General features: G+C 53.3%; 1 protein-coding gene across 1 annotated transcript in view; it reads left to right on the top strand.

Annotated features, from left to right (window-relative positions):
- The first annotated feature begins 2107 nt into the window (after positions 1-2107).
- LOC137310165 (rhotekin-like) overlaps positions 2108-16905 on the top strand; it is a 226226-nt gene continuing 211428 nt past the window's right edge. Inside the window, exon 1 of the mRNA XM_067978137.1 lies at positions 2108-2277. Coding sequence (XP_067834238.1) covers positions 2206-2277 — 72 coding nt within the window. The 5' untranslated portion in view covers positions 2108-2205. The remainder of the gene's footprint in view (positions 2278-16905) is intronic.

The raw sequence follows: 16905 nt of genomic DNA, 5'->3' as shown, positions 1-16905 counted from the left end.
TGGGGGGGGAGAATGAGGGGGGGAGGGGGGGGGAGAAATGAGGGGGGAGGGGGGGAGAATGAGGGGGGAGGGGGGGAGAATGAGGGGGGAGGGGGGAGAATGAGGGGAGGGGGGAGAATGAGGGGAGGGGGGGGAGAATGAGGGGAGGGGGAGAATGAGGGGAGTGGGGGGGAGAATGAGGGGAGGGGGGGAGAATGAGGGGGAGGGGGGGGAGAATGAGGGGAGGGGGGGGAGAATGAGGGGAGGGGGGGGGGAGAATGAGGGGAGGGGGGGGGAGAATGAGGGGAGGGGGGGGAGAATGAGGGGAGGGGGGGGAGAATGAGGGGAGGGGGGGAGAATGAGGGGAGGGGGGGGAGAATGAGGGAGGGGGGAGAATGAGGGGAGGGGAGGGGGAGAATGAGGGGAGGGGGAGGGGGAGAATGAGGGGAGGGGGGAGGGGGAGAATGAGGGGGGAGGGGGAGAATGAGGGGGGAGGGGGGAGAATGAGGGGGGAGGGGGAGAATGAGGGGGAGGGGGGAGAATGAGGGGAGGGGGGAGAATGAGGGGAGGGGGGAGAATGAGGGGAGGGGGGAGAATGAGGGGAGGGGGGAGAATGAGGGGAGGGGGAGAATGAGGGGAGGGGGGAGAATGAGGGGAGGGGGGAGAATGAGGGGAGGGGGGAGAATGAGGGGGAAGGGGGGAGGGGGGAGAATGAGGGGAGGGGTGAGAATGAGGGGAGGGGGGAGGGGAGAGAGGAGGGAGGGGAGAATGAGGGGAGGGGGGAGGGGGAGGAATGAGGGGAGGGGGGAGGGGAGAATGAGGGGAGGGGGGAGAATGAGGGGAGGGGGGAGAATGAGGGAGGGGGGAGAATGAGGGGAGGGGGGAGGGGGGGAGAATGAGGGGAGGGGGGGAGGGGGAGAATGAGGGGGGGGGGAGGGGGAGAATGAGGGAGGGGGGAGAATGAGGGGAGGGGGGAGAATGAGGGTGGGAGGGGGAGGAGAATGAGGGGAGGGGGGAGAATGAGGGGAGGGGGGAGGGGGAGAATGAGGGGAGGGGGGAGGGGGAGAATGAGGGGAGGGGGGGAGGGGGAGAATGAGGGGAGGGGGGAGGGGGAGGAATGAGGGGAGGGGGGGAGAATGAGGGGAGGGGGGAGGGGGAGAATGAGGGGAGGGGGAGGGGGAGAATGAGGGGGGCGGGGGGGGGGGAGAATGAGGGGGCGGGGGGGGGGGAGAATGAGGGGGGCGGGGGGGGGGGAGAATGAGGGGGGCGGGGGGGGGGGGAGAATGAGGGGGGCGGGGGGGGGGGAGAATGAGGGGGGCGGGGGGGGGGGAGAATGAGGGGGGCGGGGGGGGGGGGAGAATGAGGGGGGGCGGGGGGGGGGGGAGAATGAGGGGAGGGGGGAGGGGGAGAATGAGGGGAGGGGGAGAATGAGGGAGGGGGAGAATGAGGGGGGGGGGAGAATGAGGGGAGGGGGGAGAATGAGGGGAGGGGGGGAGGGGAGATGAGGGGAGGGGGGGAGGGGGAGAATGAGGGGAGGGGGGAGGGGGAGAATGAGGGGGGAGGGGGAGAATGAGGGGAGGGGGGAGAATGAGGGGAGGGGGAGAATGAGGGGGGCGGGGGGGGGGGAGAATGAGGGGGGCGGGGGGGGGGGAGAATGAGGGGGGGGAGGGGGGAGAATGAGGGGGGCGGGGGGGGGGAGAATGAGGGGGGCGGGGGGGGGAGGGGGAGAATGAGGGGGGCGGGGGGGGGGGAGAATGAGGGGGGGGAGGGGGGGAGGGGGAGAATGAGGGGGGGGAGGGGGGAGGGGGGAGAATGAGGGGGGGGAGGGGGGAGGGGGAGAATGAGGGGGGCGGGGGGGGGGGAGAATGAGGGGGGGCGGGGGGGGGGGGAGAATGGGGGGGGGGGGGAGGGGGTTTTGAGCGCGGTTTCCTGTTTGACGAATGCCCCGGGCCGGGCCGGGAGTGAGGGGGAGGCGGGACCGGGACTGGGAGCGGCTCCGGATCATCACACGGACCCGCCCGGACTCAACTCATCCGAGCCTGAGGTCCGGGAGCGGTCCCGGGGCGGGGAGTGACCGAGTGTCCGGGGGCCCGGGGCGGGGAGTGACCGGTGTCCGGGGCCCGGGGCGGGGAGTGACCGGTGTCCGGGGCCCGGGGCGGGGAGTGACCGGTGTCCGGGGCCCGGGGCGGGGAGTGACCGGTGTCCGGGGCCCGGGGCCCGGGAGAAATGGACCAAACGATCCGGATCATGGAGGATCTGAACCTGCTCTACATCCGGCAAATCGCACTCAGTCTCCAGGTAATGGGGGGAGGGAGTGAGTGAGGGGAGGAGGGAGTGAGTGAGGGGAGGGAGGGAGTGTGAGTGGGGAGGGGGGGGGAGTGAGGGAGGGGAGGGGGGGGGGAGTGAGGGAGGGGAGGGGGGGGGGAGTGAGGGAGGGGAGGGGGGGGAGTGAGGGAGGGGAGGGAGGGAGTGAGTGAGGGGAGGGAGGGAGTGAGTGAGGGGAGGGAGGGGGGGAGTGAGTGAGGAGGGAGGGGGGGGGAGTGAGTGAGGGGGAGGGGGGGGAGTGAGTGAGGGGAGGGGGGGGGAGTGAGGGAGGGGAGGGGGGGAGTGAGGGAGGGGGGGAGTGAGTGAGGGGGGGAGTGAGTGAGGGGGGGAGTGAGTGAGGGGGGGAGTGAGTGAGGGGGGGGAGTGAGTGAGGGGAGGGAGGGGGGGGGAGTGAGGGGAGGGAGGGGGGGGAGTGAGTGAGGGGAGGGGGGGAGTGAGTGAGGGGAGGGGCGGGAGTGAGTGAGGGGAGGGGGGGGAGTGAGTGAGGGGAGGGGGGGGAGTGAAGTGAGGGAGGGGAGGGGGGGGGGAGTGAGTGAGGGGGGGGAGTGAGTGAGGGGGGGGAGTGAGTGAGGGAGGGGAGGGGGGGGGAGTGAGTGAGGGAGGGGAGGGGGGGGGAGTGAGTGAGGGAGGGGAGGGGGGGGGAGTGAGTGAGGGGAGGGGGGGGAGTGAGTGAGGGAGGGGAGGGGGGGGGAGTGAGTGAGGGAGGGGAGGGGGGGGAGTGAGTGAGGGAGGGGGGGGGAGTGAGTGAGGGAGGGGGGGGGGAGTGAGTGAGGGAGGGGAGGGGGGGGAGTGAGTGAGGGGGGGGAGTGAGTGAGGGGGGGGAGTGAGTGAGGGGGGGGAGTGAGTGAGGGAGGGGAGTGAGTGAGGGAGGGGAGGGGGGGGAGTGAGTGAGGGAGGGGAGGGGGGGGAGTGAGTGAGGGAGGGAGGGAGGGGGGGGGAGTGAGTGAGGGAGGGGAGGGGGGGGGAGTGAGTGAGGGAGGGGAGGGGGGGGAGTGAGTGAGGAGGGGAGGGGGGGGAGTGAGTGAGGGGAGGGGGGGAGTGAGTGAGGGAGGGGAGGGGGGGAGTGAGTGAGGGGAGGGGGGGAGTGAGTGAGGACGGGGAGGGGGGGGGGAGTGAGTGAGGGAGGGAGGGGGGGAGTGAGTGAGGGAGGGGAGGGGGGGGAGTGAGTGAGGGAGGGGAGGGGGGGGAGTGAGTGAGGGAGGGGAGGGGGGGGGAGTGAGTGAGGAGGGGAGGGGGGGGGAGTGAGTGAGGGAGGGGGAGGGGGGGGAGTGAGTGAGGAGGGGAGGGGGGGGAGAGTGTGAGGTGAGGGGAGGGGGGGGATGTGAGTGGTGAGGGGAGGGGGGGGGTGTGAGTGAGGGGAGGGGGGGGAGTGAGGGGGGGGGAGGGGGGGGGAGTGAGTGAGCTGGAGTGAGTGAGGGGGTGTGAGTGAGTGGGGTGAGTGAGGGGGAGGGGGGGGAGTGAGGGGGAGGAGGGGTGAGGGGGAGGGGAGTGAGGGGAGGGGGGAGGGGAGTGAGGGGAGGAGAGATGGGACCCGGAGGAGGGGGAGAGATGGGACCCGGAGGAGGGGGAGAGATGGGACCCCGGGGGGGGGGGGGGAGGAGGGGGAGAGATGGGACCCGGGGGGGGGGGGGGGGAGGAGGGGGAGAGATGGGACCCCGGGGGGGGGGGGGGAGGAGGGGGAGGAGAGGAGAGGAGAGACCCCGGGGGGAGGGGAGGAGAGATGGGACCCGGGGGGGGGGGGAGGAGGGGGGAGAGATGGGACCCCGGGGGGGGGGGGGGGAGGAGGGGGAGGAGAGGAGAGGAGAGACCCCGGGGTGAGGGGAGGAGAGATGGGACCCGGGGGGGGAGGGGGAGAGATGGACTGCGGTCACCAGTAAGGGGGGGTTGGGGGTGTCAATGACCATCTCTAATGAGAGCCCGACCTCTTCCCCATCACATTCATCATCATTCCCATCGCGGAGTCCCCCACCGTCAACATCCTGGGGGTCACCATTGAGCAGAAACTGGACCAGACCCATCCCAAAATTATTGAGTCGATTGATTGAGCGACTGCTCTGTTGGATGTTGTTGAGCTTGCCATGTTGAGCTTGCCATGTTGAGCTTGCCATGTTTTTGGTCTGCACCCATCCAGGTGACTGGACAGGATTCCATCACACGACTGCCTTCAGCCTTGTAAAGTGTGGAGAGGCTGTGTGAGAGACTCGACACAAAGTACGAGCCCCTCTCTGACCTGCTCTGTCAGTAACTGGGTGGATATATATCAGTTCAGCTTCTGGTCAGTGACCGCCTCCCCCCAGAATGTTGGAGGGAGGAGGGGGGACTCTGAAGGTCAGGGGTGATGGCTGGGCTTCCCCTTGTTGGAGATGGTCTTTACCTGGAATTTGTCTGGAAGTGAGTGTGATTGTGCTGTAGGCTGAAATGGGCTCATTGATTTCAGAGCAGTTGTGAATGGGGGCTGAATGAACACTGTGCATCATCAGTGATCAGCCCCTCCCTGAACTTATGATGGACGGAAGGGCTGGGGACTCACAGAATGATATGGCACAAGAGGAGACCATTTGGCCCATCATGTCTGTGCCGGCTCTTTGAAAGCTATCCAATTGGTCACACTCCCCTGCTCTTTCCACATAGCCCTGCAATTTTTTTCCCTTCAAGTATTTCTCCAATTCCCTTTTGAAAGTCACAATTGAATCTGCTTCCACCACCCTTTCAAGCAGCGCATTCCAGATCATCACAACTCGCTGCGTAAAAAAATTCTCCTCATCTCCCTCCTGGTTCTTTAGTCAATTATCTTAAATCTGTGTCCTCTGGTTACCGACCCTCGTGCCAGTGGAAACAGTTTCACTTTATTTTATAGAATCATAGAAAGTTACGGCACAGAAGGAGACCATTTGGCCCATCATGTCCGCGCAGCGCTGAAAAAGAGCTATCCAGCTTAATTCCACTTTCCAACACTTGGTCCGTAGCCCAGAAGGTTACGGCACTTCAAGTGCTCATCCAAGTGTTTATTTACTCTATCAAAATCCCCAATAATTTTGAACATCTCTATTAAATCTCTCCCTTAACCTTCTCTGCTCTAAGGAGAACAACCCCAGGATAAGAACATAAGAAATAGGAGCAGGAGCAGGCCATAAGGCCCCTCGAGGATGAGTTCATAGAGTGTATTCGGGACTGTTTCTTAGAACAATACGTTGTGGAACCAATCAGGGAACAGGCCATTTTAGATCTGGTAATGAGCAATGAGATAGGATTAATTGATGACCTCATAGTAAAGGATCCCTTAGGAAACAGTGATCATAATATCATGAATTTCACATCCAGTTTTGAGATTGAGGATCTTGGATCTGAAACTATTGTATTAAACCTGAATAAGGGCAATTACAATGGCATGAGGACAGAGTTGGTTAAAGTGGACTGGGTAAACAGATTAGATGGTATGATGGTGGATAAGCAGTGGTAAACATTTAAAAAGATATTTTATGACTCTCAACAAAAATATATCCCCGTGAGGAGGAAAGACTCCACAAAAAGGGTGAACCAACCATGGCTAACGAAGGAAGTCAAGGATGGTATCAGATTAAAAGAAAAAGTATACAACATGGCAAAGATTACTGGTAAGCCTGAAGATTGGGAAAACTTTAAAAACCAGCAAAGAATGACTAAAAGAATAATAAAGAGGGAGAAAATAAATGATGAGAGTAAATGAGCAAGAAATATAAAAACTGACAGTAAAAGCTTCCACAAGTATATAAAAAGGAAGAGGGTAGCTGAAGTAAACATTGGTCCCTTAGAGGATGAGACTGGGGAAATAATAATGGAAAACGAGGAAATGGCAGAGGAATTGAACAGATATTTTGTATCTGTCTTCACAGTAGATAATAATATAGCAATAATAGCAGAAAATCAAGGGGCAAAGGGGAGGGAGGAACGAAAAACAATCACTATCACTAGAGAAAAAGTACTAGGTAAACTAATGGGTCTAAAGGCTGACAAGTCCCCTGGACCTGATGACTTGCATCCGAGGGTCTTAAAGGAAGTGGCTACAGAGATAGTGGATGCATTGGTTGTAATCTTCCAAAGTTCACTAGATTCTGGAAAACCACAAATGTAACACCCCTATTCAAGTAGGGAGTGAGACAGAAAGCAGGTAACTAGCCTAACATAGCCATTGGGAAAATGGTGGATTCCATTGTTGGATTGAGAGTGGGGAATAAAAGCAGCAGGTCAGGTGAGGCAGGAGAGTCCGAGAGGTGAACACAGTATAAAAGGAGAGACCGAGAGCGGGAGGAGAGTCTGAGAGGTGAATGCAGGGTAAATCTAAAGCAAGTCATGGCAGCACAGCTCGCACCCGTCATATGCTCCGCCTGCACGATGTGGGAAGTCATGGACATTACCAGTGTCCCTGGCGACCATGTGTGCAGGAAGTGTGTCCAGCTGCAGCGACTGGCTAACCGCATTTCGGAGCTGGAGCTGTGGGTGGATTCACTGTGGAGCATCCGCGATGCTGAGACTATCGTGGATAGCACGTTCAGTGAGGTGGTCACACCGCAGGTAAAATTCCGCAGGCAGAAAGGAAATGGGTGACCGCCAGGCAGAGTAAAAGGACGAGGCAGGTAGAGCAGGAGTCCCCTGGGACCATCTCCCTCTCAAACAGATATACCACTTTGGATACTGTTGGGGGAGATGGCTTATCAGGGGAAAGCAGCAAGAGCCAAGTTCAGGGCACGACGGGTGGCTCTGCTGCTCAGGAGGGGAGGAAGAAGAGTGGCAGGGCTATAGTGATCGGGGATTCAATTGTAAGGGGAGCAGATAGGTGTTTCTGTGGCCGCAAACGTGACTCCAGGATGGTATGTTGCCTCCCAGGTGCTCGGGTCAAGGATGTCACGGAGCGGCTGCAGGGCATTCTGGAGGGGGAGGGTGAACAGCCAGTAGTCGTGGTCCATATCGGTACCAACGACATCGGTAAAAAAAGGGATGAGGTCCTGCAAGGTGAATTTAAGGAGTGAGAAGATAAATTAAAAAGCAGGACTTCAAAAGATAGTGATCTCAGGATTACTACCAGTGCCATGAGCTAGTGAGTATATTTGTAAACAATTTTACAACACCAAGTTAAAGTCCAGCAATTTTATTTTAAATTCACAAGCTTTCGGAGGCTTCCTCCTTCCTCAGGTAAATGTTCAGGATCTCCTTGAAGCCTACGCATTTATACATATAGAACAATACATGGTGTTTACAGACTGCCCCTGCAACTGCCCGTTGCCAAGGCAATCACCGTGTTCAGACAGAGAGGTGTCACCTGCAGAACCCCCGAATACACATTCAACAAAAAAACAAACAGGAAAAAAAAACAGAGAGAGGCAGAAACATCCGGAAGGCAGAGAAAGCCAGCAAATGACCCATTATATTAAAAACAGATAACATTTGTTCGCTGGTGGGGTAACGTGTAGCGTGACATGAACCCAAGATCCCGGTTGAGGCCGTCCTCATGGGTGCGGAACTTGGCTATCAATTTCTGCTCGACGATTTTGCGTTGTCGTGTGTCTCGAAGGCCGCCTTGGAGTACGCTTACCCGAAGGTCGGTGGATGAATGTCCATGACTGCTGAAGTGTTCCCCGACTGGGAGGGAACCCTCCTGTTTGGCGATTGTTGCGCGGTGTCCGTTCATCCGTTGTCGCAGCGTCTGCATGGTCTCGCCAATGTACCATGCTCTGGGGCATCCTTTCCTGCAACGTATGAGGTAGACAACGTTGGCCGAGTCACAGGAGTATGAACCATGCACCTGGTGGGTGGTGTCCTCTCGTGTGATGGTGGTATCTGTGTCGATGATCTGGCATGTCTTGCAGAGGTTACCGTGGCAGGGTTGTGTGGCGTCGTGGACGCTGTTCTCTTGAAAGCTAGGTAATTTGCTGCGAACGATGGTCTGTTTGAGGTTGGGTGGCTGTTTAAAGGCGAGTAGTGGAGGTGTGGGGATGGCCATAGCGAGGTGTTTGTCCTCATTGATGACATGTTGAAGGCTGCGGAGAACATGGCGTAGTTTCTCCGCTCCGGGGAAGTACTGGACGACAAAGGGTACTCTGTTGGTTGCGTCCCGTGTTAGTCTCCTGAGGAGGTCTATGCGATTTTTTGCTGTGGCCCGTCGGAACTGTCGATCGATGAGTCGAGCGCCATATCCCGTTCTTACTAGGGCGTCTTTCAGCGTCTGTAGGTGTCCATCGCGTTCCTCCTCGTCTGAGCAGACCCTGTGTATTCGCAGGGCCTGTCCATAGGGGATGGCCTCTTTGACGTGGTTAGGGTGGAAGCTGGAAAAGTGGAGCATCGTGAGGTTGTCCGTGGGCTTGCGGTAGAGTGAGGTGCTGAGGTGCCCGTCTTTGATGGAGATTCGTGTGTCCAAGAAAGAAACTGATTCTGAGGAGTAGTCCATGGTGAGCTTGATGGTGGGATGGAACTTGTTGATGTTATCGTGTCGTCTCTTTAGTGATTCCTTGCCGTGGGTCCATAGAAAGAAAATGTCGTCGATGTATCTGGTGTATAGTGTTGGTTGGAGGTCTTGTGCAGTGAAGAAGTCCTGCTCGAACTTGTGCATGAAAATGTTGGCGTATTGGGGTGCGAATTTGGTCCCCATGGCTGTTCCGTGTGTTTGGGTAAAGAACTGGTTATCGAAGGTGAAGACATTGTGATCCAGGATGAAGCGGATGAGTTGTAGGATGGCTTCCGGAGATTGGCTGTTGTTGGTGTTGAGTATTGATGCTGTCGCAGCGATGCCGTCATCGTGGGGGATACTGGTGTATAGTGCCGAGACGTCCATCGTGGTGAGAAGTGTTCCTGGTTCAACTGGTCCGTGGGTACTGAGTTTTTGTAGGAAGTCTGTAGTGTCGCGACAGAAGCTGGGGGTTCCCTGTACGATGGGTTTCAGGATGCCCTCGATGTATCCAGAGAGGTTCTCACACAGGGTTCCGTTGCCTGATACGATGGGACGTCCGGGTGTGTTGGCTTTGTGTATCTTTGGGAGGCAGTAGAAGTCTCCCACGCGGGGAGTACGTGGGATGAGAGTGCGTAGGATGCTTTGAAGGTCTGGATCGAAGGTCTTGATCAGTTTGTTGAGCTGGTGGGTGTGTTCTTTGGTCAGGTCTGCGGGTAACCGTCTGTAGTGTTCCTGGTTGTCCAGTTGTCGGTATGCTTCTTTGCAATAGTCCATTCTGTTCTGTATGACGATGGCTCCTCCTTTGTCCGCTGGTTTGATGACGATGTTGCGGTTGGTCTTGAGAGCGTTGATGGCGTTGCGTTGTGCTCGGGTGACATTCTGGACTGTCTTCTGAGTGCGGTGATGAATCTGGCATTGACGCATTTCCTGACAGCTTGAGCATACATGTCCAGCTGAGGGCAGCGACCCTCCGGAGGAGTCCAGTTTGACTCTTTCCTCTTCTAGTGAGTATCGGAACAGGAGAATAGACCGGATGAATGGTGGCTGCAGGGATGGTGTAGGAGGGAGGGATTTAGATTCCTGGGACATTGGGACCGGTTCTGGGGAAGGTGGGACCTGTGCAAGCGGGACGGGTTACACCCGAGCAGGACCGGGACCAATGTCCTCGCGGGGGTGTTTGCTAGTGCTGTGGGGAAGGTTTAAACTAGAGTGGCAGGGGGATGGGAACCTGAGCGGGGAGTCAGAAGGGAGTAAAGTTGAGAGCAGCAAGAGAGGGGAAGACCCAGGGGGAATTTACAATACAAATAGTGCAAACAGTTGTTCAAGGACAAGTGAAAGGGAAAAGCGTAGAGCAGCAGAAAGAAAGTGTACTTTAGGCACGACAAATAAAGTGAACACTAGAAGGCGTAAGGCGATTAACCCAGCATCAAAGCTGAAGGTCAGGCTAGGGTGTGTGTCCCAACTAAGAGTTCTATATACAAATGCACGGCCAATATGTCCTTCTGAAGGTGCGGTGCGCAGAACTGCTCACAGTACTCCAGGTGCGGTCTAACCAGGGTTTTGTATAGCTGCAGCATAAATTAAATGAACGACAGGTTCAAATTCAAATTGGAGGGTATGACATGATAGCTATTACATGGCTGCAGGATGGTCAGGATTGGGAACTAAATATACCAGGTTATAAGGTCGACAGGAGAGACAGGGAAAATGGAAGAGGGGGAGGAGTAGCCTTAATGATTAGAGATGAAATCACTTCAATGATAAAGGAGGATATAACGAGAGGTAAGCAGCCAACAGAGACCTTATGGGTTGAATTGAGAAATAGGAAAGGATCTAAGACTATAGTGGGAGTTGTGTATAGGAGCCCTGGCAGCAGCTCTGAAGTGCTAGATTGTATACATGCAGAGATTAGATAAGCGTGTAAGAAAGGCATAGTGGTCTTAATGGGAGACTTTAACCTTCACATAGATTGGGAAAAGCAGACGAGCAACTGTCAGAAAGGTAGTGAATTTCTTGAGTGTGTCCGGGATAGTTTACTACAGCAGTATGTCCCAGAGGCAACAAGGGGGCAAGCCATACTAGATTTAGCAATGAGTAATGAACCAGATTTAGTTAACGGCTTAACTGTACGTGAACATCTATCCAATAGTGATCATAACATGATCGAGTTCAATGTAGTGTTTGAAAGGGAAAAAAGTGAGTCAGCTGCTAAGATTCTCGACTTGGGTAAGGCCGACTTCAATGGGATGAGACAGAGACTGTCCACAGTAAACTGGGCAAATTTGTTAATGGGTAAAACGACTGATGATCAGTGGGAAATGTTTAAAGAAACATTTAATGTGACACAGAATCGGTTTATACCCCCGAGGGGCAAGAACTCTACTTGCCAAAAAAAACAGCCATGGACAACGAAAGAGGTAAGGGAGAGTATAAGACATAAGGAAAGGGCATACAAAAAGGCAAAAAATGGCACAGATCCTGGCAAATGGGAAAGATACAAAGATCAACAAAGGGTCACAAAACAGAGAGTATGAAAAGAAACTTGCAAGGGATATCAAAACCAATACGAAGAACTTTTATCGTTACATTAGGAAAAAGAGGGTGGTCAGGAGCAGTGTTGGCCCCTTAAAAACTGAAAGTGGGGATATTGTCATTGACACTGGGGAAATGGCGGACATGTTGAACAATTACTTTGCGTCAGTATTTAAAGTTGAGAAAGAGGATAGCATGCCGGAAATCCCAAGAAAACTAATATTGAATCGGGGACAGGGACTCGATAAAATTAACATAAGTAAAGCAACAGTAATGAAGAAAATAATAGCACTAAAGAGTGACAAATCCCCAGGACCAGATGGTTTCCATCCCAGGGTTTTAAAGGAAGTAGGTGAGCACATTGCAGATGCCCGAACTATAATCTTTCAAAGTTCTCGAGATTCAGGAACTGTCCCTTGGATTGCAAAATTGCACATGTCACTCTGCTTTTTAAGAAAGGAGAGAGAGGGAAACCAGGGAATTATAGACCAGTTAGCCTAACATCTGTTGTTGGGAAAATGCTGGAGGCTATAATTAAGGATAGGGTGACTGAACACCTCGAGAATTTTCAGTTAATCAGGGAGAGCCAGCATGGATTTGTGAAAGGTAGGTCGTGCCTGACAAACCTGATTGAATTTTTTGAAGAGGTGACTAAAGTAGTGGACAGGGGAATGTCAATGGATGTTATTTAAATGGACTTCCAGAAGGCATTTGACAAGGTCCCACATAAGAGACTGTTAGCTAAGATAGAAGCCCATGGAATCGAGGGAAAAGTACGGACTTGGTTAGGAAGTTGGCTGAGCGAAAGGCGACAGAGAGTAGGGATAATGGGAAGGTACTCCCATTGGCAGGATGTGACTAGTGGAGTCCCACAGGGATCTGTCTTGGGGCCTCAATTATTCACAATATTTATTAACGATTTAGATGAAGGCATAGAAAGTCTCATATCGAAGTTTGCCGATGACACAAAGATTGGTGGCATTGTAAGCAGTGTAGATGAAAACATAAAATTACAAAGAGATATTGATAGATTAGGTGAATGGGCAAAACTGTGGCAAATGGAATTCAATGCAGACAAATGTGAGGTCATCCACTTTGGATCAAGAAAGGATAGAACAGGGTACTTTCTAAATGGTAAAAAGTTAAAAACAGTGGATGTCCAAAGGGACTTAGGGGTTCAGGTACATAGATCATTGAAGTGTCATGAACAGGTGCAGAAAATAATCAATAAGGCTAATGGAATGCTGGCCTTTATATCTCGAGGACTGGAGTACAAGGGGGCAGAAGTTATGCTGCAGCTATACAAAACCCTGGTTAGACCGCACCTGGAGTACTGTGAGCAGTTCTGCGCACCGCACCTTCGGAAGGACATATTGGCCTTGGAGGGAGTGCAGCGTAGGTTTACTAGAATGATACCCGGACTTCAAGGGTTAAGTTACGAGGAGAGATTACACAAATTGGGCTTGTATTCTCTCGAGTTTCGAAGGTTAAGGGGTGATCTGATTGAAGTTTATAAGATATTAAGGGGAACAGATAGGGTGGATAGAGAGAAACTATTTCCGCTGGTTGGGGATTCTCGGAGTAGGGGGCACAGTCTAAAAATTAAAGCCAGACCTTTCAGGAGTGAGATTAGAAAACATTTCTACACACAAAGGGTGGTAGAAGTTTGGAACTCTCTTCCGCAAACGGCAATTGATACTAGCTCAATTGCTAAATTTAAATCTGAGATAGATAGCTTTTTGGCAACCAAAGGTATTCTGGGATATGGGCCAAAGGCGGGTATATGGAGTTAGATCACAGATCAGCCATGATCTTATCAAATGGCGGAGCAGGCACGAGGGGCTGAATGGCCTCCTCCTGTTCCTATGCTTCTATTAAGGAAGTAGTGGCAGGACATTTGGAGACTGAAAATAAAATCAAGGAAAAGTCAACGTGGTTTTCTGAAAGGGAAATCGTGTTTGTTGAATTTATTCGAGTTCTTTGAGGAAGTAACGGGCAGGGTGGATAAAGGGGAACCAATGGATGCAGTATATTTGGATTGCCAAAAGGCATTCGATAAGGTTCCACATAAAAGATTACTGCACAAGGTAAGAGCTCATGGTGTTGGGGGTAATATACTGGCATGGATAGAGGATTGGCTAACTAACAGAAAACAAAGAGTCGGGATAAAAGGGTCATTTTCAGGATGGCAATCTGTAACTAGTGGGGTGCCGCAGGGCTCAGTGCTGGAGCCTCAACCATTTACAATATATATCAATGACTTGGATGAAGGAACAGAGTGTCTTGTGGCCAAATTTGCTGATGATACAAAGATAGGTGGAAAAGCAAGTTGTGATGAGGACACAAAGTGTCTGCGAAGGGATATTGACAGGTTTTTATTTTGTTCATGGGATGTGGGCGTCGCTGGCAAGGCCGGCATTTATTGCCCATCCCTAATTGCCCTTGAGAAGGTGGTGGTGAGCTGCCTTCTTGTACCACTGCAGTCCGTGTGGTGAAGGTTCTCCCACAGTGCTATGAGGTCGGGAGTTCCAGGATTTTGACCCAGCGACGATGAAGGAACGGCGATATATTTCCAAGTCGGGATGGTGTGTGACTTGGCGGGGAACGTGCAGGTGGTGTTGTTCCCATGTGCCTGCTGCTCTTGTCCTTCTTGGTATGATGTGGAGATGCCGGTGATGGACTGGGGTGGACAAATGTAAGGAATCTAACAACACCAGGTTATAGTCCAAAAGTTTTATTTGAAAATCACAAGCTTTCGGAGCTTTTCTCCTTCGTCGGGTGTGTGAAGGTTTCCATAAAAGCACCGCATAGATAGTCACAGAACAATGCCTGGTGAGTACACATAATCTTTCCAACTGCCCGTTATCACACCTCTGCATGGATGGTGTTCAGACAGGGGAACATTACACCCCAGACCACTGAATACGCAAGCGGTCAGATTACAAAGACAGAGAGAGAGAGAGAGAGAATGGCCAGTTGTTTTAAAAACAGATAACTTTTTCTTCCCCCCTGGTGGGGTTACATGTAGCGTGACATAAGCCCAAGATCCCGGTTGAGGCCGTCCTCATGGGTGCGGAACTTGGCTATCAATTTCTGCTCGACGATTTTGCGTTGTCGTGTGTCTCGAAGGCCGTCTTGGAGAACGCTTACCCGAAGATCGGAGGCTGAATGTCCTTGACTGCTGAAGTGTTCCCCGACTCGGAGGGAACCCTCTTGTCTGGCGATTGTTGCACGGTGTCCGTTCATCCGTTGTCGCAGTGTCTGCATGGTCTCGCCAATGTACCATGCTCCGGGGCATCCTTTCTTCCCACGCCTCCACTACTCACCTTCAAACAGCCACCCAACCTCAAACAGACCATTGTTCGCAGCAAATTACCCAGCTTTCAGGAGAACAGCGTCCACGACACCACACAACCCTGCCACGGCAACCTCTGCAAGACATGCCAGATCATCGACACGGATACCACCATCACACGAGAGGACACCACCCACCAGGTACATGGTTCATACTCCTGTGACTCGGCCAACGTTGTCTACCTCATACGTTGCAGACACTGCGACAACGGATGAACGGACACCGCGCAACAATCGCCAGACAGGAGGGTTCCCTCCCAGTCGGGGAACACTTCAGCAGTCAAGGACATTCAGCCTCCGATCTTCGGGTAAGCGTTCTCCAAGACGGCCTTCGAGACACACGACAACGCAAAATCGTCGAGCAGAAATTGATAGCCAAGTTCCGCACCCATGAGGACGGCCTCAACCGGGATCTTGGGCTTATGTCACGCTGCATGTAACCCCACCAGGGGGGAAGAAAAAGTTATCTGTTTTTAAAACAACTGGCCATTCTCTCTCTCTCTCTCTCTGTCTTTGTAATCTGACCGCTTGCGTATTCAGTGGTCTGGGGTGTAATGTTCCCCTGTCTGAACACCATCCATGCAGAGGTGTGATAACGGGCAGTTGGAAAGATTATGTGTAATCACCAGGCATTGTTCTGTGACTATCTATGCGGTGCTTTTATGGAAACCTTCACACACCCGACGAAGGAGAAAAGCTCCGAAAGCTTGTGATTTTCAAATAAAACTTTTGGACTATAACCTGTTGTTGTAAGATTCCTTACATTTGTCCTTCTCGGTGGTAGAGGTCGCGGGTTTGGGAGGTGCTGTCGAAGAAGCCTTGGCGAGTTGCTGCAGTGCATCCTGTGGATGGTACACACTGCAGCCACAGTGCGCCGGTGGTGAAGGGAGTGAATGTTTAGGGTGGTGGATGGGGTGCCAATCAAGCGGGCTGCTTTGTCCTGGATGGTGTCGAGCTTCTTGAGTGTTGTTGGAGCTGCACTCATCCAGGAAAGTGGAGAGTATTCCATCATACTCCTGACTTGTGCCTTGTAGATGGTGGAAAGGCTTTGGGGAGTCAGGAGGTGAGTCACTCGCCGCAGAATACCCAGCCTCTGACCTGCTCTTGTAGCCACAGTATTTATGTGGCTGGTCCAGTTAAGTTTCTGGTCAATGGTGACCCCCAGGATGTTGATGGTGGGGGATTCGGCGATGGTAATGCCGTTGAATGTCAAGGTTAAGCGAATGGACAAAAGTTTCTATTGGGCCAAGTGCAGGCAATTGGGACTAGCTTAGTGGTATAAACTGGGCGACATGGACATGTTGGGCCGAAGGGCCTGTTTCCATGTTGTAACTTCTATGAAATGTAATGTGGGAAAATGTGAAGTCATCCACTTTGGTAGGAAAAATAAAAAAGCAAAATATTATATAAATGAAGAAATACTACAAAATGCTGCGGTACAGAGGGATCTGGGTGTCCTCGTCCACGAAACACAAAAAGTTAGCATACAGGTGCAGCAGGTAATTGGGAAGGCAAATGGAATATTGGCCTTTATTTCTAGGGGGATGGAGTATAAAAGCAGGGAAGTCATGCTACAACTGTACAGGGTGCTGGTGAGATCACACCTGGAGTACTGCGTACAGTTCTGGTGCCCTTATTTGACGAAGGATATACTTGCATTGGAAGCAGTTCAGAGAAGGTTCACTTGGTTGATTCCGGGTATGGAAGAGGAGTCTTATGAGGAAAGATTGAGCAGGTTGTGCCTATACTCATTGGAGTTTAGAAGAATGAGAGGAGACGTTATTGAAACATATAAGATTCTGAGGAGGCTTGATATGGTAAATGCAGAGAGGATGTTACCCCTCATAGGGGAATCAAGAATTAGGGGGCATAGTCGCAGAATAAGGGGTCGCCCATTTAAGATGGAGATGAGGAGAAATTTCTTCTCCCAGAGGGTCGTGAATCTTTGGAATTCTTTCCCCCAAAAAGCTGTGGAGGCTGAGTCATTGAATACATTCAAGGCTGAGTTAGACAAATTTTTGATCAGCAAGAGAGTCAAAGGATATGGGGAAAGGGCGGGAAAGTGGAGTTGAGGTAAAAAATCAGATCAGCCATGGTCTCATTGAATGGCGGAGCAGGCTCGAGGGGCCGAATGGCCTACTCCTGCTCCTATTTCTTATGTTCTCGAGCCTGCTCCGCCAATCAATCAGATCATGGCCGATCTTCAACCTCAACTCCCCTTTGCTGCCCGATCCCCATATCCCTTGATTCCCCGAGAGTCCAAATATTTATCATCTCAGTCTTGAATATATTCA

This window comes from Heptranchias perlo, chromosome 1, assembly GCF_035084215.1.
Source record: "Heptranchias perlo isolate sHepPer1 chromosome 1, sHepPer1.hap1, whole genome shotgun sequence".
NCBI lineage: Eukaryota > Metazoa > Chordata > Chondrichthyes > Hexanchiformes > Hexanchidae > Heptranchias > Heptranchias perlo.
The sequence above is the reverse complement of the archived record's forward strand: the minus strand, read 5'-3'. Positions and strand labels throughout refer to the sequence as shown.